This window comes from Bombus vancouverensis, chromosome 16 (genome assembly GCF_051014615.1).
Source record: "Bombus vancouverensis nearcticus chromosome 16, iyBomVanc1_principal, whole genome shotgun sequence".
Taxonomy (NCBI): domain Eukaryota; kingdom Metazoa; phylum Arthropoda; class Insecta; order Hymenoptera; family Apidae; genus Bombus; species Bombus vancouverensis.
In genome coordinates, this window is record NC_134926.1 from 8,418,844 (window position 1) to 8,439,392 (window position 20,549).

The following is a 20,549-nucleotide window of genomic DNA, read 5'->3' on the forward strand; positions in this document are numbered from 1 at the left end:
GCAAAAAGTATTTGTATAGCGTTGTATTTATTGTAGCTAGCTAATCGCTATATTTTTATGATTATAATTAAAAAGAATTCAGGTATAAAATTGTATAAAATTCAGGTATAAAAGCTTTGATTCACTAAATACTATATAGACTATTGTACTTTAGATATTTCATACGATTTTGCACAATATGTGTATTCTATGTATTTTTGGATCTGGATGATCTGGAAATCATATCAAGGGTAATCCTGAGAATGGTATAAAAGGATCATCCATGTCAATACTGACTCCTACATACAATTTCAATCTTTCATGGCCTCTTAAACTCCTTGACAAGGGTCGACATACATATATTAAATGTTATGCTGAACATGCCAATTCCAAGTTCAGACACACCTCACTAGCTCGAAAGATTCAATCATTGTAATGAAAACAATAAAGATCAATTATCCAGACAAAGTACATCCTATGTAGCATTAGTTCAATTAGGTTTGGATTAGGTTTGAATCCGATTTATATTACATTTGAATTAGCTTTGAATTAGATTTGGATTACGTTTGGATTAGATTTCAGTCAGTCAGTAAGTAGTTATAGATTCAATCAGACATCTAAATATGCCAATTGCAAGTTTAGACACAGTTCACTAGAAGTCACCTAACAATTTAATCACTATAGTAGATCTGGTAAAAATAAAATTATTCAGGTAGAATAACATTCTATCTGAATGCTAACAGCATTGATTGGGAAGGAATTTGAGAAATTTTAATTTACATATTAATAGGAAAATGAAAAAGAAAGGTTACCTGAATTATCAGTTTCATGATAGAGACTGTAGTCTATTGAAAGGATGGTATCATGCAATTGCAACATTTGAAAATAATATCTCCGTGTGAGCATTACACACCACGTTATTAGACGTTATTAAAGCGTTCGTTAATAGTCTGACCGTGTCTTGTAAAACGTCTAACGTGCAACGTTAATCGCTAAAGTGACAGGAGTGAGACAATCCTCTCTCTCTTGAGACTCCCGTATACATGCATCCAGTTCATCATCCACTATCTCCCTATCTACGTGTTGTTCGTTTCTAACCAATTGGAATGTTAATTTTAAGTAGCTATAATTACTTTTCTTATGTATTATGTATCATATCTGTTTTGTTTGTTCAATTATTTTTGTTCTTCTTCAATACCAAATTTCAGTTCAGATTTTGTATAAATACAAATCCATTGAGGGGTAAAGAGTATATTATAAGTTCCCTACGAGTTTCATGAAAGGAATATAGCAATAGTTAACTTAAGTAAATATAATACATAATAACTTAAGCAACCTGGAGGTACTCTATGATCCCTGTGGCTACCTAAAATAGATGTAGACAAGATTTGTGATCTGTTAAATGAAACAGAGAGGGTGTCTAAATCGTTGAGTATTCCAATTCAATTGTTGATTTGAATTTCAAGTAAATTTCATTATTTAATAACTAAATTTTATATGACAACAGTTTGCTTTCAGGTAAATGGATTCAATAGACAGGAATTTATTTAATTGGACACTAATTAAGATTTCTTTCCAATGAATGAAATTCTACTGTGTATGTTCTTTGCAGAAACTTGGAGTCTCTTGACTCGTAATTAGGTTGGAAATAAATTTCCACCGTGGGAGTGTCTATTGGTTAAACAGTAGAAGATCAAAGTAATCAGCGATATAAGTAGTTATGGTTGCAACTACCGCATCGAATTGCCCTGACGTGCGGTAAATTTGATGAAACATCGGTGTTACGCGAGGAATCCGCCAATTACGGCTGAACAGGTGCTAGTTTCTCATCAAAATACTCGTCAGGAATGATGCTACCAATGCTACCATATGAAGATATACTATTGCCAAGATGCGTCGCTTCAAAGGCAGGTCAACAAAGTTCTGACTGAATTTTGCTTCCTTGATAAATTTTTTTTTTAATTTGAGGTTCTACTCCTTTTCCTATCCATGAGAATTTACTTGAATGTCTTGAACAAAGAAACATAATAAAATAATACATTTTAAGTATATGTAACTATAATCTTCCAATTATCAGTCATACCTAGATCTTAAATTCCTGGAATATCTTTAAAATATTATTATTAATATGTAGAAAGCAAAATTTTGTTAAAACGTATCCTAACCTCCAAGTCGTAAAGAGTTAAAGTGAAACGATCGACAGGAGACTACTAGAAAATAATTTGCTCTTTCCCATCAAACGAAGGGTGGGGCGATTAGTAAGCGAACGTGGTAGCCTTGATGTTCGTGGAAAAATTAAGCTGGAAGAGAAAACTTTCTCATGAGTCGGCGACCGTCATCAACGCCGAGCAATTAGTTCGCTTTACGATCGTGGAATCTTAAAAAGTTTTCCACTTTTAAGGCGGTCGGTGGATCACGTGATTACGCAACAGGCGGTACACTGGCGCCACCATGTTTTTCTTCTTCCGCGGATGTTACAGGCCCCGATGCAATAAAAATAAATTTGACGATTGTCCGCTGAGACCATTTCAGCTTCGCGTTTCATAAGTTTACGCTTGACATTACACTTTGGAATTTCGTTCGATCGCTTTCTCCCTGAAGAAAGCGAACGAGGGAAAACGTACAAATTTGATATGAAAATTATTCTTCCACTCTCCATGGACATCGAGATAAAGGGCGTAGGAAAATCTTTAGTCTTTATGCGTATAATTTATAAAAGATCATCATCGACATTAAAACATGATTTTTACTATGTTTGTAAGAATTCTAAATTATATAGTTCTAGGAAATTTGAAATCTAATACTTTCGAATATTTGAAAGGTAAAAGGATGGAGGTAATAGGGTGAGGTGGGATGAAAAGGACATTGCAAATATTTCAAAGACGAATGGTCTACTCACGGCGATAATATTTTTTATTTTGCAACACCATCCATACATGTACACTGGCGTATAATTTCAGCTCGTTATTGTAAATATGGAGAGAGGTTTAGTGGCACTATATATGGTTACAGCTTGATAGCTAAGCTTTTCAATGTTATCAATTAAAAGCAGGAATGGTCTGTTAATTTTTGTTATATCTTGTTCGAAACAAAAATGTCACTTATACCACTTCTCCATAATCAGTAATAAATGTGTATTGTGCACTAATAAATAACAGTCACTTGGGACTAATGTCACGTCAGTAGCCATCACAATATTAAATTAATATATAAATAATATATCATAAGTTCTAAATATAATCCACCTATTAGAATCTAAAACATCTTCATGCTTTATTAGACACTTCTGCAATTCTAGAAGATGATACTAATAGAATCCCAGTATTAATAATACAGACATCAATAATTCATCATAGATCCTAAAAATCATCTATGTAGAATCTAGGTCATCTTGGTTCACCATTAAATATTTCTACAATTTTGTATAATTTTGTATATTATATTTAAAACATTTGAACGCTAATAATAGCGCACAGACATCAGTAATGTATCATAGATCCTATAGATCATTGATCTATAACCTGTGCCACCGTCGTCATAAAATATTTCTAGAATTCTCTGTAAAATAATATTTAGAAGATTGCGATGCTAATGATGTAGACGTCACCGATGTATCATAGATCATCGATCTAGACCATCTTCATTTATTATCGGGCATAGAGTATATGAAAGAAGTTACGCGCCGTTGGTCGTGGGAAGTGGTGCGAAAAAAGTTGCGAAATACAAGCACTGACTGGGTCTCTACTCAGGAGGAGCACATCCATCTCGAGTAGGTTGCATCTATCTCTTGTGAAACTGGTGTTAGAATGCCGTTGCACGAATTATCGGATGATTACGAGTAGTGGTTACGCCTACTGTCGCGATTCAGAAAGAAATTCATCAATGAACATGCCATAACGTCTTCGACACGAATGTTTCCATTAGAATGACGCAAAATCCGTGTCTCTGCCTCTATAGTGGGCGTTGAAATATTCCTCCTGTGCAGTTATTTATATAATTTATGGAGTTCAGTATGTGCCTCGTTATCTTTGCTTTCGCGCCACATAAAAAGATCATTATTAAAGCTCTTGGAAGTTGGAAATAAAAAGGCAGGCACACACAAATTTTCCAAAGAAATTTATTGGGAAGAAGGTTAAATGAATTATCAGAATAATCAAAATGATCAATTCATAATTTTTCATAAAAATTATGCATTTTTGCCAAGTATGGATATTGTCTTCCTTTGATGAAGACAACATGGATCTCGTTATGATAATAATTAGGAAGTCCAATATCCAATATTAAACAATATTTTGTGTTTTCAGAATCGTTGGAAACGAATTAGGATCCAAAGTCTGTATCTTCAGAAGATAATGAGGACCCGAAGTAAATATTACCAAAATGAGAATGAAGATTTGGTCAAATTGGAAACGTTGCCACGATGTAAACGCAAACCGAGGCATCTCCTCGGCCGTGAAAGGGTTGAAGTAACTTCGTGCTCTGCCCTGACCTGGTCTTGCTCGCGGTTGTTGGATGCATGTAAGGCTGGGCAGAAGGTGGATTGCTCGCTGAGCAATTCCGAGCGTGCGTACCCGCGCGTGCCTTTCTCCGTTTGCCTCTTGAATCCGTGCACCTTGGATGTGCCAGGAGATTTGCGACAATAGATTCTTCCTACTCCTTATAGAATACTAATTTTTCCATCTGTAATTGAAGAGAGAACAATTAATTTGGAATGTTAAGAATAAATGATCACAGTCTAGTGTTCATAAAGATTTAGAAATTCATAGAAAAAATACCCTTGCGTTGATGTAATAATAAATAGTATTTATTATCGCAGCTTAGTTTTATTCACAATTTTCAAAAATTAAAAAGAATATTAAATGTTATCGTTTGCATTATTTTTGCTTTGTGCTCTTCATATTGTGGTAGGATGGCTCTAAGTGCTGTATCAGACTGTATCTGTACTCCTAGTCAAATTAGGGAAGATGTGGAAAAAAATTTTTCATTTTCTTTATCATTATACATTTTTTATTGCAAATGCATTGATATACTTCATCTCTTATTTTTTATATCCCTTTATATCATTAATATATTGGTATTGTATAACTTAGTTGCCAACCCAATACTTTCTATACTTTCTAGTATTACTAATAGACCATAGTCTACATTCTTTAGTATTGTATCTTCAAATCTCACAATCAGCCTTATATATCTTTAATAACAATTCAAGAATTATCTTCAATAGCAACCAATATCTCATCTCACCACTCTTCAACACCAGCTCAAAAATATCTTCACTACCAATCAACTGTACCATATTTCTCATCATTAATTAATTTATTATCATGATAAATATAGTCGTACTTTTATCATTTACAGAAGCCAGTAATACAAAGAACCAGTCGAAAGGGTGCATAACCTCAAAGATACTGCGTTAAATAATCAATGAGAAGAATCAAAATCTCTACACCATAGATTTGAGGATTTGATTCATTAAAAAATAAAAGAAGAGAAGGAAGTGTTAGAAGTTGATGAGAGTGTACGACAAATCTGTGACTGCACTTAGCCGCATCGTGGGAAGGCTAATCCGGATCAATGCGATCCAAATGATCTTTCGAGGCGCGCGTTGACTTCTAGCCTCGAAGGTGCAGCATGAAGAAGTCATTCCATCGATTACATCGTGCTTCGAATCGGAAAGAATTTGATATTTCATAGGTGTCTGGAACAGGAGAGGCTGGATCATCACACTGAAGTATTTTGAACTTCTCTTGTAGTCATTGTTGCAGATGAAAACACATCATTTTCATATACTTCAAGTTGAGACCATTTTCCTAAATTATGGAAGTTGTTATGAATAATAGAGGTTTGTTGTTTCCAGTAGATCATTGTACTTTGAAAGAAAGAGTGAATTGATCAAAATATTCAATGTTTAAAATTGAGACGAATAATATGTATATCAACCAACATATATTCAGAAAAACGTAAGACTGCAAGAAGATGCAGTAAAATGCAAGTAAGATATCAAACCAAGTTCCAAGAATGATAGGAAATACTAAAATAGGAAACCTAACAGCAAAAAATTCAATCAATCTATACTTCAACAAAATTACACCCTGTGATACCAACCCCTATAAAGGAATTATCATCCAAAAATCTGAACCAATATTATTTTGCTATCTATCAAAAAATATCTATCAAATGTAGTAATACTATAATAATAGCAAGTCTGAATTCTACAATAATAAAATAACTAACACTACACATCATAATATCAAACTATAAAGAAGCTATTAATCCAAAACTCTGAAACAATCCTAATTTTCAATCTATCAGAAAGTGTCCTTCAACTATGTAATAGCAGCAAACCTAAAACCTATAGCAGCAAATACTATATTCTATAATAACAAACAACAAAGAAACTAACCGCTACTGCTAATCTATCAAAAATGAAAAACGTTGTTCGAATGTTATTATACACAAGAAACAATCTGAGAGCCAAAAGATAAATTGATGAATGAAGAGACGAAGGGGGAAGTGGCGTGTTGTCCGATGAAGGAAGAAGGTGGTGCAGGATTCGCGTTCTCCGGGTCGACGATGGCAAGGTTCTAAGGCAAGGTGAGGCAAGGTAAGGCGAAACAAGGCAACGCTCATCAACGGTCCCCTCTTTCTGATCTTCTGGGGCCCAGGTCCCAACACGCGTTCAAGTATCATCTTATTAGACCCACGCTATATAAACCCAACCTGCCAGCATGCCGGCCAGTTACGTACTGACTTTATTCACAGCCGTGCCGGAGTGCATCGATATCGATAGTATAACGAGACACGTGCCCCATTGGAATAGTAATTTTGTGAATTCGTAAGGGCGGCTCCAGTACAATAGTTCCAACAAAACCTCGCCAGACCTCGGTGATATTTCATCGATCCAACCATCTGCATGATGACCACGGTGCTTTATTAATCCTCGTATTTATGCATGGGACCAGAGATCTGATTTTTTCGTCAAGTGATATTGTGTGGAGAAAATCCTGTTACGGACACCTTCTGTGATCTTTTTGAACTGTTAAAGATGCAGGAGGTAGTTTTGCTGCTTGGTGGCTGGAAAAAGGATTTTATGGATATAGTAGTGTAATTATAGTGTGAACTTAGAGTTTTACTGAATCATTTTTTAATATTTCTTTATGAGGATATTATATATCCCCCTTATCTTAGGAAATATCTGAATTTTTCTGAAACAGCTTAGCGTGTTCTGGTCCATATGATCAACGCAATTATGATTTTTTGATTCATGTAATGTTTGTCTAGTTTTATTTATTCTTAGATATATTTTAGAATACGTAGATGAATTTATAAAAATATACCAGAAGAGATAAACTCGCTAATTGATAGAGATCTAGTTTTCTAATTTAAAAAAAATACTTAAATTTCAAATTTAATTCCTACGAAATATCTTTTTATACTGGTCAGCCAGATTTTTTAATTTAATGGGATTTTTCCTTCTCTGAATCCTCTTGATTTCTAAATTGGAGAATTTTATATCTGTTAATTCTCTGACTTCTAAATTATGAAATTTTAATTATTTAAATTCTTTTATCCCTCAGTTAAAGAATGTCCATTCTTTCAATCTTCTAATCTTTAAATTAGAGAATTTAGATTAACTTAATTCTCTTATCTATAAATTATAGAATTTTAATTTCTTCACTTTTGAATTAGAAAGATGTTCTCTAATTCCTAAATTGAAGATTTCAAATCTTTTGATTTTTTGACTCCTAAATTAATGGCAACTCTCAGAACATAATTTTTGTTTCAAGTGAAGTAAACTGAGGAATGTGCAGGCAGACAGATATTTCTTCTATCTATACTGCAGGAAACACGCAAGGAAGATTTCAAACTAAAGTTCTCAAGTAGGGAGTGGTGTACATGCATGCGATGAATATGAAGAATTGTAGCGAAATCTCAGGGTGTGGTTAACCGTGAAATGTCGTCGAGGTCTATTCAACCCTTTAACGCTACAAAGCACACGTTTTCATAGAAACACGATAATTTATGCTTCCATTCTAAACAAAGTCTGTTGAAAGCTATAATCTCTCTACCCTTTTATACTTAAGACCTTCAAGTCGACACAATGGTTTGGTATTTTCAATATCCCTCTCCTGTGTTTGCTCTTGACATCCTGCAATCGGCTAATGAGTCTTTAAGAATTTAACAAGCAGTATTTTAACGTCAACTTTGCCCTTATCGAGAAACGTATAACAATAATGAAATACATTTTGGTACATGACAAATTTTATTGTAAAAATTCTGTCTAAATACCTTATTCAATTTTTATTGTAAAATAGTTTCTTAAGGTTTAAATACATTGAACATTTATCATAGAACGCTTTTATTAACATATAATGTGTATTACATAAAATTGTTTGAAATTTCATTAGTACAGTGACTAGATGCAGTTGTTTTAATTATATTCGTATATATTCTCATAAGTTCAGGATCAATCTGAACATGCATGTAGAAAATGTAAAATATTTATTAAAAATCATAAAACAAATGACCCTACAAAAATATGATAATTTATTGAAACCAGGTTTATCAAAAACATCAAGATTTTTAAGACTGATGATATGAAAATTGATAAGAAATATCGTTATTTAAATAAATTAGAAATTGTAAGTAGGAAAATAAAAATTAAAAAATCCTATTGAAAAAGAAACAGTAAGGGGTCAAAATAACCATATTTCTACTGTTTGAAATTGTGAGTAGGTTGCAATAATTGCATTTGAAATTCAGGGATTAAACTTTGCTTCTCCAGTATTAAATTGTGAAATAAAAATGTTGAATAAATTGTGCTGCCAATAATAGTAATCGCATCTTCTTCAAGTCTCTTCGAGTCGATTGCATAGAGTAAATAATCTCAGTGTTCTCACGAGAGGGATAGTGCAAAGAAATAATTCAAATTTTCCAAAATTCATGGTGCTTTCATAAAGGGTTGATATGCTATGTCTTTCCACAGTGTTCTTTTGAAGAAAAACGGTGTACGTGAGTTAGGTTCGGCACTTTCGAGCCTTTAGTTCTCTTCACAACATGTTTTACCTTCAGGTGAGTACTCACTAAGAAAGAAATCCAACCTATAGTAAGAAACCTCATATACTTGTATAATTTATTAATCTTTTAATATAAAATTATGAAAGCTTGATACCTTTAAATCTTTTTAATCAAGATCATAATGAAGAGATGTTGAATGCTACTTGTTCAGAGAGTGCAGGACTTAATAAGGTGACCTCTAACTTCCACGGTATTGAAGACAATTTTATTGCTGTTTGATCTTCTTTTCTTTAAAATCCATTAAATAACATTTGGTTTCTGTTACATTAAATAACAACTATCACAAGGAAATATTGGATACACGTTGTTATTTAAAATCATAAATATTTGTATGAAGAGATTTGCATTTTTAACACTTTTACTATATGTGTACGATTAAGATACTTAATAATCACCTATCCCTAAAGTGACAGTATCTTCTTCGGAAGTTGCATAAATTTCTTAATGTCATTAAGAAGCGATTCAATAGTCTAATTATTATAATTATTTGCAGCATTTCAACCGATGAACCGTACATAAATCTCAATAGAGCTGTAGAGAGAGGGTGAAGCTTTAACAAATTATCGCAAGTATCCCGCGTGATCTTCGAGGATCTTGCGATTAATCAGAAGAGATGAATCACGCGACGTAATTGATTTATCGATACCACAGCCCTTCCTAGGTGCTAGGAATGGTTAGAGAAAATAAGAATCGAGCCTGAATCGAATTCGATGTCTGTGAAGAGATTTTGATAATGATTGAATATAATCAAAGAAATTCGTGGCTGAGTATTTCAGTAATACATGGTTGGAATCTGTAACAATAAAATAAGGATCTTTAAAATATTGAAAGAGTATGAGAATATATTATTCGTGGAATATTAAGGAAAAAATGTGGATTTGGGAAATTAGAAATAATGTACATATAATATTCAGTATATCATTCATAGATAAAACAAAGAATTTTTAATTAACAAAAAATTTTATTGTTTAAAAAGGAAGAGAGTAATAAAAGAAACTACGTAAACTTAATACCAGTTTACAAGCAAAATTATTTATGAATGAACACGCTTGACAATTAAATTAATCTGAAAGGAAGTTTCAATATAATATGTTTCAATATACTATGATAATTTGATCCTAAATTACATTATAATTTTACATGATCTAATGAAGTGTGATAGAAAGTGCAACATTGCGTGACTAATAGAATTCAAATTATTGTTAGTTTCACGGATACTTTATGTCACAATGCTCTATTCTTTGAGTATATCATATCTACATCTTATTTTCTTCTTTGAGATAAATTTACTCTTATCGAAACTCAGGAAACTCTTTCACACTAAGCATCTAAGATCGTGGCTGTTTTATGCAACAAGATCCATAAACCTTAGATATGAGAGTCTTGATTGATTCATGGATACTGAAAGAATCTTTATTGTCGGTAGTTATGGCAACAACTTCCTTTAAAGAACATATGATCTGTGAAAATTTTTATATGCTCTACTTGATTGTTTCCTCATATCCTCTACCTTGTAAGAGAAAAGTGATGTGGTAACTATTATTGAGATGAAGAAGACTATTGCTATACTGATTTCCTGACAAGTATAAGATTGAATGTTTAATTAAACAATTATTAGAAGTTTTATATTTTTGAAATTGCTTCTTTCAGTATTCTTCTGTAGATTTCTTTTTCACAACTTTGTTAAATCAACTTCCAGCTGTATGTTTCATGCAATTTGCATAGTACTTGCAATCCTTGATTTAAAAAGGACTTGCGTCATTTTGGCTGTGACAGTGAACATTAAACAATAACTTGCTTGAGACAATGGTGTAAGCCACCTCTTTCTTCAGTTGGCAAATTTAAATGAGCGACGATGCTGGTGAGAGAAGGCTGTTTAACATTCTTCGCAAGATTGTGAATTATTTTGCAATATTCCCGGCATTTCCTTGTTTCTTCAGCTTTTTGATTGGCTCCACTCCAGAAAAATTTCATAATTCTGTCTTCAAATGGAAGAAATACTTCTTGCTACTTTCCAATTAATTTCTTCCTCATTCTAGAGTGAAGGTCGTCATCATTAAGTCCATTACTAGTAAAAAATACAATATTTCATTCTACAAGGATATTCAATCTCAGAGAAGAAGAGAAGAGAAGAATCCATTGAAACATTTAATTGCATTTCAATAATTTTCTACAAAATTCTCTTTCTTCATCTTCCATACTCTCTCATCTCTGTATCCTCTTTAATAATAAGCGAAGGTGTTAAAAATTGATTTATGTTGGGTTTGGGTCCTTCTTCTTCACTTTTCATATCAATTGTTATCTATTTCTTGTCCTGTTTCCATAATAAATCTGTTGGTTTCCATAATAAATTTGTTTCCTTATATTCATTATTCTCTTTCTTTACCTTTGACACCAGATATTTCTTCTCTTCTTTTGAAATTCGCTAAGGTGTTAAAAATTGGTTTTCTCAATAAGTTTCTTTTGTTACATTCATTATTCTCCTTGCCTTTCATAGCAAGTATTCCTTAAACATTAATCAGAAATGGATTCTATAGTGCACTGAACTAAGATCTCATGGTACATTCAACAGCACAGCTCTTCAACTGATTGATATTTCCATGGGGCAGCGTTGCACGTGCCAGGTGAAACGTCGATGCACGTAATCGAACAGTAAATGAGCAGTTAATTGCATCGCTGATAGAATCTTTTCCACCTGAAGAATTACGGGACGTTTCATCTCAGGTTATGTTTGTTGCAACATAATAAGACAGTTGATTTCAGTTAATGAAGCATTTCAAGATATGGACTCCTCTTGAAATGCTACTCAATTTCCTACTGTTATTTTTAGAAGAGATTGTGGAGCTATTTGTTTTATTTCTATAATAAGACAGACCTGGTGCATATTAATTTAGCAATCAGGAACCGAGACGAGTCCGAAGGAAACAGTCTCGTACGCATTCATTGTACCGGGGTCATCACAGCCAGAAGATCAAGTAGAAATGAGGCGGAAGGCGTGTAATTAAATCGTTGCGAAATCCCTGCGAATAAGCGACACATACGCACAGTGAAATACAGTATTCTTTGAGCAATTACGTCGCTCTTTGTGCACTTCTTCCATTATTCTCTTCTCAATTGCTTCTCGTTGCTAATGATTTAATTTTACTTTTCCGATATTCTATTCCTAATTTATAATTGACCCATTTCTTCTTTCATTTCATTCCAAACAAAAGTCTTCTCGGTCACTGTATTCGCTTATAATATCATTAATCTCTTCTTTTATGATTTTTCAGTAAATAACTGAACATTAACTCTGTATTTAATTCTTATAATTGGATCATTTCTTCTTCCTTATAATTGCAACAAGTTATACTCAATAATCGTCTCTTTAATTATTCTTCACTTATAGTGATTGAGATCTTCTGTCTTATGATTTTTTTAATGAGCAAATAAGCATTAGTTGTCCATTGTTATAGCACCATGTCAGGTAATACAATATGAAAATATGACATACAGGATGTTACAAAAATGGTCTGAATCTTTAAAAAAGTAATTTAACCTGTGTTACAAATTCAATCTACCTTTATCAAATTAGAACTATGTATATTTTTTGCAACAAATCTGACTCGTTAGGTCACAATAGCTTAGTTAGAAATAAGCTTGTAAAAATCTAATTACTACCACTTATACAGGACATGTGTCCTAAGATGTTAAGTTTGCGTAATCTCTTAAGCCACTAATTAATGAAAACAACGCCCGCGAATGTCGCATTATACATCTGTCGACTTGTTGCCAAATCCAAGTATAGACTAATTTGCAACACGCCAACAGTTCATTAGATTCGCATCACGTGCTGCGTTTTGTGCCCGCAGCTGACACGCGTTTCGCAGAGAAGAGGAAATGCACTGCCATTAAAGGCTGCGCCATGATTCAGTGTGCTGTTGTGTAAATAGAAGTAGGTGGACGAAGTAGGAGGATATCTTTGAAGAAACAACAATAATCTTTGCAATCATAATTAGCTTCTTCTTCCTTCATCTATTACACAGTTAATTTTGTTCCACTTTTCCTATATTTCACTAGGAGATCCCCTTCGTTGTACCTGCAACAAAAAATTTCTCGTCAGAATCTGTCCTACATTGTAATTTAACAAGTAACATACATACATAGTAATTAAGTAAAATATCCCTTTCAGGACAAAGTTTTTGTTAGAGGTTATAAGAAAGAGGTATTAATAGAAACACTTTTTTCCTTATATTTTTGTAAAGAATTTGTTTTATTTCTTTTTATTAATAACAATGACTTTATTCTTTCTGTAATAGATCAGTTTTATTAAAACCAAATATATTCGCAATTTAGTTGATTCATAATTTGCTAAAATACTATTGAATGAATTTATCTATGTGTTTTTCATTGCAGATAGCAATACTTTGCATGGCAGTAGTGCACGTGATATGTGATCTACCACCAGGGACAAGGCGTAACACCTATTTGCCACCTGAACCAACCAAGGGATACACCTACGACACGCCTCGGATACCATTTACAAAACCAACCACTCCACGACCGTCATTTCCCACGACGACGCCGTATTCATCACGTCCATACTCCAAACCGACCCCCTCCAAATTTCCACCATCGAGAACTACTCCTAGCGAAGGGTATCCACCAACAGGTACCAGGCCCACCCCAGAATTTCCTGACTATGGGACACCCACTAGGCCAACTGGAACTACTTTACCTGCTGGTGGGGTAAGTAACAGTAAAATATATATCTTTAAAATATTTATAAACTTCTGTAAAATTGTGTATTTTCCAATCAAAATGTAATGTTTCCCAAATAAGTGGTCTTTAGGCTACAAATATACATTTTTATAGAAAATAGATAAAATACTGTACTTATATATGTGATAAGAAATCCTCAGGACGCATATGTTGCGTCACTTTGTGAAAGCGAAGATGTTAATCTCATTCTATATTATACGAATTTGGAAAATTCTATTATCATAATTAACCCCAAAATTTTATCCTTGGTAATTTGAAAAATTGTATTATTACAGGTTAATCGCAAAACTCTAGTATCAGACGATTTTTTAAATCTAATTCCAGCACGATCATCATCATCACGAGCCAGGAATGCCATTCGACTTCAACTACGCGGTGAAGGAAGACGCATTTGGAAATGATTATTCCCACAACGCGATAAGCGACGGAGACATCGTCCGTGGGGAATACAGAGTCCAGCTTCCGGACGGAAGGCTGCAGGTCGTTCGTTACACCGCCGATTGGAAACACGGCTTTAGTGCGCAGGTCTCATACGACGGGAATCCCCGCTTTGACGTACCACGGCCGCCTGGCAATTTTGCTGGATATTAGGCTATTAGTGGACTGTGGATGATTATGCATTTATTTAAAGAAAATTTACACTGTATAAAATGCGAAAATATAATTTCAAGAAAATATCTAAAATAGAAGTAGAGTCCGGATCAATAAAACTTAAAGTTATAATCAAAAGATATCAACTAGAACTTAAACTGAAAACTTAAAAACATGAACTAAGAATCATGAAAATATGAAAACAAATTTTATAATAATTAATATCAAACTCTTGCGTAAAATTGTACAATGTAGAAATAGGTCTTATATATAAAAGTTACTTGTTAGAATTATGAAAATTGGATCCACAGTGAACGTATTAATCGAGACCCTACTGTACTTATTATAATATATAGTAAGTGAACCAAATCTCCATTTAAGTTCCACTTTTTTAACTATATTCTCCAAAATACGAAATTGCATAAATATCCGCAGTCTAGCTATTAGAGTCTAATCTGTGGTTGCGAACCATGTTAACACACGTTTGTCTTGCGGTTCTTATTGTTAGTCTTTACCGTGCTGTCTCTGTGTCTCCATTTGTTGCCGCTAACTAGCTGAGGTCATTGTCTGGATTATCGAGACGTTTCTTTCAGGTCGCTAGTGTCATCAAATAGGTAGTTCTACGAGGGGCGTCGCCACTGTCGCATGCAGAACTCTTCTTTGATCTTCACAATGGTTTTTAAAAAATGCAAAAATTAGTGAAACAAGTATTTAGAAATATTATTATTAAATAATACATAAATATTATTATGAAAAGTATAATTTTTTAATTGTTAAAATTATTAATAATTATTCTGAAACTTTGGATTAAAATTTTAAGATACATAGAGCAAAAGAGGAATTCTGCAAGTATCCTCCTTTACAATCTACCATTTTGTTTATAGAATATAAATGAAACAATATTGTTTCTGCGATCACAAATGGTTCAATTCCAGCTGGTACTTATTTTACATCCCCTAGCCATTGCAAAATCTAGATCTAAGTAAAGGAAGACCTTAGACCAGAGTATGTTTTATATTCTTCAGTTAGATGTGTCCAATGGACATGGATATATAGGAGGAAAAAAATAAAAAAATTTTGATAAAGTCAAGGTGTACTTCTTTTCTAAAGCATAAAGTAGCAGCTAAGGACTAACTTGTAGCAATAACAGTTTGTTTTTAAGGACACTGATGGAACAATACTAACCCTCTGCAATAGTATGTGGTCTCTATGTATAATAAAACTATTTTTAGTTGTCAATTTTCATCTCAAACAAAAAATTTCAATAACAGATGATTTCTTAACAACATCAATTGACATATCTTGATGATATGAAAGAAAGTGATGTAAAGAAATTGAAAGATTTAATAAATACACCAAATGATCATGTTATCTTTGATAATAAAAGTATACATGCTTTTTAATACATGCATGTGTGCATTTCTCCTCGTCTTTCTCAAATTTACTATTACATTACCTCCTACTATTACATTTAGTGTATCTTTATTTGATACGCTGATCTCTTTCTGTATGCAATTTTTTATTTTTTATAATATTATAAGTATTCAAAGAGAAGAGCGTAAAGAATGATTTGTTGTGTTAGTTTGTTACTATGGTTAAATTGATCGACGCGCGTGCGTACGTTTATTACACTCTACGATATTACAAGCAAAGTTGTAACAGCCTTCCTAATTACAAAACTAAGAATTTTCATCAAAACCTTAGAAAATTTGCTTGTTTAGATTGAAATATTAAAATCTTTCTGATCTGAAAATATTAAAATTTGTTCAAGCATCTAGATATTATTCAGTGTACTGAATGGAATAATAAATAAAACTGTGTAAAAGTAGATTTTGAAAAATTTCTGTTTCATATTAGTATTTTACGAGATATAACAGAAAATTACATTTTGGTCCAGAATGACTCTGCCACTGTCAAGGACAGACTATACAGCTGTAGGTGTCACATCTAGGGGAACCACCAAGGTCTTCCCTGCCACAGAACACAGGCAAACTCAAAAATTTGCTGTTGCTGACCATGATGGCGTACTTCATGTCTATGGTGAATTTTATTCTTTACCTTTTAGAATTTAAACTAAATCTTTCAAATAAAATTTGCAGGAAGATTTATTATTTCTTCATTTCTTTAAATAAATATGTAAAGACACTTGATATTTTAATAAGGTATAAAGAAAGGAGAGCTACAAGTTTCATTTAAGTCCTTACCAGGACCAAGGATTAACAAATTAGTTCTTGGGGGTACTGGACATGATAAGATTTACATTGCACAAGGAAACACAGTGAAGGGGTACACCAAGAAAGGAAAATTGTTCTTGGAATTTGATACAAACCTTATAGATCCTATTTCAGCACTGTGAGTAGATTAGATAGAAAAAAATGAAAATTCAAAATAAAAATTAATTTTAAATAAATATTTATCAATTCCAACCAGATTAATGGAGACTTTTCCACAGATATGTGCTGGGTCCAAATTTGGCAGCATGTGCAAGAGATCTTTACCATAGATACCATGATTGCAAAGATGCTGATTCCTATTTAGCTGGTGAAACTTTATATGACATTGTCCTCCTACCTACTGATGGCAATTTCATGTTTGCTATACTAGCTTGTGGAGATTGTGCTGTAAAAATCTTAATCAACAAGATAATAAATAATAAAAGTTAACTACACTATAGGCAGTACATATGCTAACATTGTAAGACTGTAAATGTTTATGCAATTTCATATTTTTATGAATACAATTGAAGTAATGGAAACTTTATGCATATTTGCATCTCCAAATTTCCCATAAAGGCATAAACATCCATAGTCTAATTATGAATAACGGAATCCAGTTCCCTTTTGCCCCAATAAGCATTAGACTAAATACTATTGTACAGCCTAATAACTTTAATTTGACAACTTTAGATTGACAATAAATTTGGTTCTTTTCAGATACGAGTCCTTCATGGCACCAAAACCCCAGCAATCCTCAGACTTCCAAGTGTGCCCACAGTATTATCTCTCTATAGGTTTCTAAGTTTTCTAAACTATTTTTATATTACTTTGTTTATATTTCCCAAGTGTCTTTCAAGTATTTTTTATAGGGAAGGTGATCTTGAATCTAAAGAACGTGTTCTGGTTGGAACTATAGATGGCAAAGTGGGTTTGCTGATCCTTCACGGTAACAAAACACTGAGGATCACTTGGCTTTTGAATATGACAGGCTCAGAAGTCACTTCTTTAGATACTTATGAACTACAGGATGGTCTAGATATACTTATTGGCAGACAGGACGGTACCGTTGAAGTATATACTTTTCCTGAAGAAGATATGTTGCCTTTTCTGCGGTATCGTTATGTAGGTATAACATATTTAAACTTTAATTCTTAACTGTTTCAATATTTTTAATTTCCTTAATTTCCTTTTTTAATTTATTCAGTGGTTTAATTTTTTAAATTCCCTAATAATTTATTGGTATAGCTATGTAAAAATTCAAAGAACAAACATTCTTAAAAATTAATTTCATAGAATGCCAAGGAAAGCATCAGTTCAGTGGTAGGAGGAATAATTGGTGCAGCAGGGTATCCTGAAGTGTTAGTCACCACATATTCAGGACGAATATTTGGCTTGACTACTAAGCCTCCTGGACTACTAGAAGCTGACCAGAATGATGGTTTGACCAAGTTAAAGGCAGAGATAGAACAATTACAGGAAAAGCTTAAGGAAGAAAAAGAAGCAGCTAGTTTTTCAGTTGATCCTTTAGCACCATTGATTCTATCTGTAAATCATAGGTATAGAATTAGAAGAACTATTCGTCACCTATCATTAAATAAAATACAATATAATAATTTAAAAAATCAAATTATAAAATGAAACTTATTTCTTGTAGAATGATTTTAAACAGAGAAGATGCATCATATTCTCTTTCCATAGAACTTGATACACCTATTGATAACATTTTGATACAATCAGATACTCCAATTGAATTATTGGATGTGGAAAGTAACAGTGCAGTAGTTAGTCTGTCTACTTGTAATCCTAGAGAAGGCAATTTTGTTCTTGCTACCTATCGTTGTCAAGTAAATATAAATAATTTAATCATTATTAGAAATTCGACTAAATAATTTAATATTTCATATTTGATATTTTAGTAATAATCTTTGTAGGTAAATACTAATCATCTTGAAATGAGGCTAAGGACAATAGAAGGACAGCCTGGTACTTTACAGATTTACGTCACTTCACAAGTATTAATACAATACAAAATTTCTAATCACCTCATTTCTGGTTATACCACAATTTCTGCAACAGCATATATAACTATACTAATATAATATGAAAATCTAAATATATAATCCTTTTTTTATTCAGGTACAACCAAAATGTTGTCGCAAAATATCAATACCCATATCTGCTCTTTCTCTTCATGTAAGACAGCACGAAGCCGATAACTCGGAAACTCACGTTGAAGGACCCTTTAATGAACTGAAATTAATTGGAGGTTTTACTGTTGCAGAAGTAAAATTTCAAATTTTGCAATGATAAAATAAATATTAACCCCTTAACCTACGATTTACGTTCGAGAATTTTGAACCGAAAACGTAAACAAGCTATTATTATACATTATATTATATATTATATTTTGCCCGATCATCGTACTACAGGCTATGCCCGTAGTTGTAGGTTAAGTGGTTAATAATTCAGAACTATAAAGTTACTGGTTTCTACGCCTGTTGCCGAGCAACCTATCGTACACCTATTCATGAGAAGTCAATAGCTTGCTAGTCTACAGGCGCTCGAAAGTTTTAATTACCATAATATTCTGTACTTAATGATAACAAATCTATTATTTTAATATTTCTTTTTCCAATTCTACATATTTCAGATGCATGCATGGCTTTCTTTCGCGTTATCAGATGTGCCGGAGAGACCTCATTTGGAGGAAGGAGAAGCTACTTTGACATATGTCTCATCTTTCATTGGAACTCTCCTAAAATGCAAATACAAGTAAGTTCTATATCACATTAATAATATAAATATTGAATCCGATTTAATGATTTCTTAATTGTCAGAAAAGGAAGTGCAATTTTCCTAGGAGAGAATATATCAAGCATCATAATTCTCAGAGACATATTAACCAGGGAGGCAACAAAAAGAAAAATCAAATTAGACGTTTTCTGTGGTATGTTATATATCTATCACAATATGAATTACTATTTCCTTTTTAAGATTTCTTCTCTTATTCTGTATTTCTGCATAGATGTTTCTGATGGTAGTATATCCAGAGTATTGGAATTAATTTTTCCACAATTAAATGCTGCTCATGACCTAATTACAAAAGTAAAGATTTTGAATGCTCTGGAGGAATGGGAGTTGAAGGAAAATCCTAAAGAAAATCTGTGCTCAGAGTATCAGGAATTGATACAGAAGGAATCAGAGATCAAATCCCAAATGGCAAAGGACAATGAAATATTGGAGAGGCTACACGCAGTAATTACAGATCTCTATGTTGATTGGGAAAGAGCAAAACGTTCTCGTAGGTATGTATTAACAAATAACCTAAATCGATAAAATTTTGTACCATCTTCTTTCAAAGAATATAATATTCCTAATCTCCTCAACACTTATTATTCCAAGTATTTTTATTCAATAAGACAAAAATTTTAACAAAACACTTTTTTACTTAATAGAATTAATATTAAATATTAATCATTTATTTCTTTTTTCTTTTTATACCGTGTCTTATAAATTATAGGGAAGTCTTTGTAAGAACATAATTTGTAACATATAACAATGACAAAATTTATATGAATTAACACAAAATTCTATAACTGTCTTTGGTTACTCTGTCGATAACGAAATTGGAGGACCCATACACGTCGGGTGATATAAGAAATGAAATTTTATTGGGAGAAATGTTAAAAAATAAAAGGTTGTTAAATTAATTGCCCCACCTTCTATGTACATCTTATGTGATTTCAGAATCGGTAACAAAGACGTTGCGGAGAAGCTCAGCGCAGCCCTTAAGTCCAGAGAATTAGCTCAAATTTTACAAGCTTTTATCGACACGAGTAACACGGTACCTCCACCATCCTTGTATAAAGATTGAGCTAACACCGCTTCTTTTTCTCGCTTCGTGGAAAATGCAATAAAAGTGGA

General features: G+C 32.8%; 2 protein-coding genes across 5 annotated transcripts; both read left to right on the top strand.

Annotated features, from left to right (window-relative positions):
* Window positions 1–6,709: 6,709 nt before the first annotated feature.
* Window positions 6,710–15,494, top strand: LOC117161112 (uncharacterized). Its single transcript, XM_033342382.2, has 4 exons — window positions 6,710–6,814; window positions 8,966–9,051; window positions 13,453–13,785; window positions 14,143–15,494. The coding sequence occupies exons 2-4, from the start codon at window positions 9,037–9,039 to the stop codon at window positions 14,407–14,409; spliced, it is 615 nt and encodes a 204-aa protein (XP_033198273.1). The 5' UTR covers window positions 6,710–6,814; window positions 8,966–9,036; the 3' UTR covers window positions 14,410–15,494.
* Window positions 15,495–15,625: 131 nt separating this feature from the next.
* Window positions 15,626–20,499, top strand: LOC117161107 (BBSome complex member BBS7). 4 transcript variants are annotated; one of them, XM_033342369.2, is made up of 13 exons: window positions 15,626–16,449; window positions 16,572–16,761; window positions 16,862–17,030; window positions 17,343–17,419; window positions 17,495–17,747; window positions 17,919–18,181; window positions 18,280–18,469; window positions 18,557–18,637; window positions 18,762–18,908; window positions 19,276–19,397; window positions 19,463–19,572; window positions 19,651–19,930; window positions 20,373–20,499. In XM_033342369.2, exons 1-13 carry the CDS (start codon window positions 16,308–16,310, stop codon window positions 20,497–20,499), a joined length of 2,151 nt encoding a protein of 716 aa, XP_033198260.1. In that variant the 5' UTR covers window positions 15,626–16,307. The 4 variants fall into 4 exon arrangements, with proteins under 4 accessions (XP_033198260.1, XP_033198259.1, XP_033198262.1 ...); XM_033342368.2 differs by having other exon boundaries at window positions 19,463–19,930; XM_033342371.2 differs by lacking the exon at window positions 18,762–18,908.
* The last annotated feature ends 50 nt before the right edge of the window (window positions 20,500–20,549 follow it).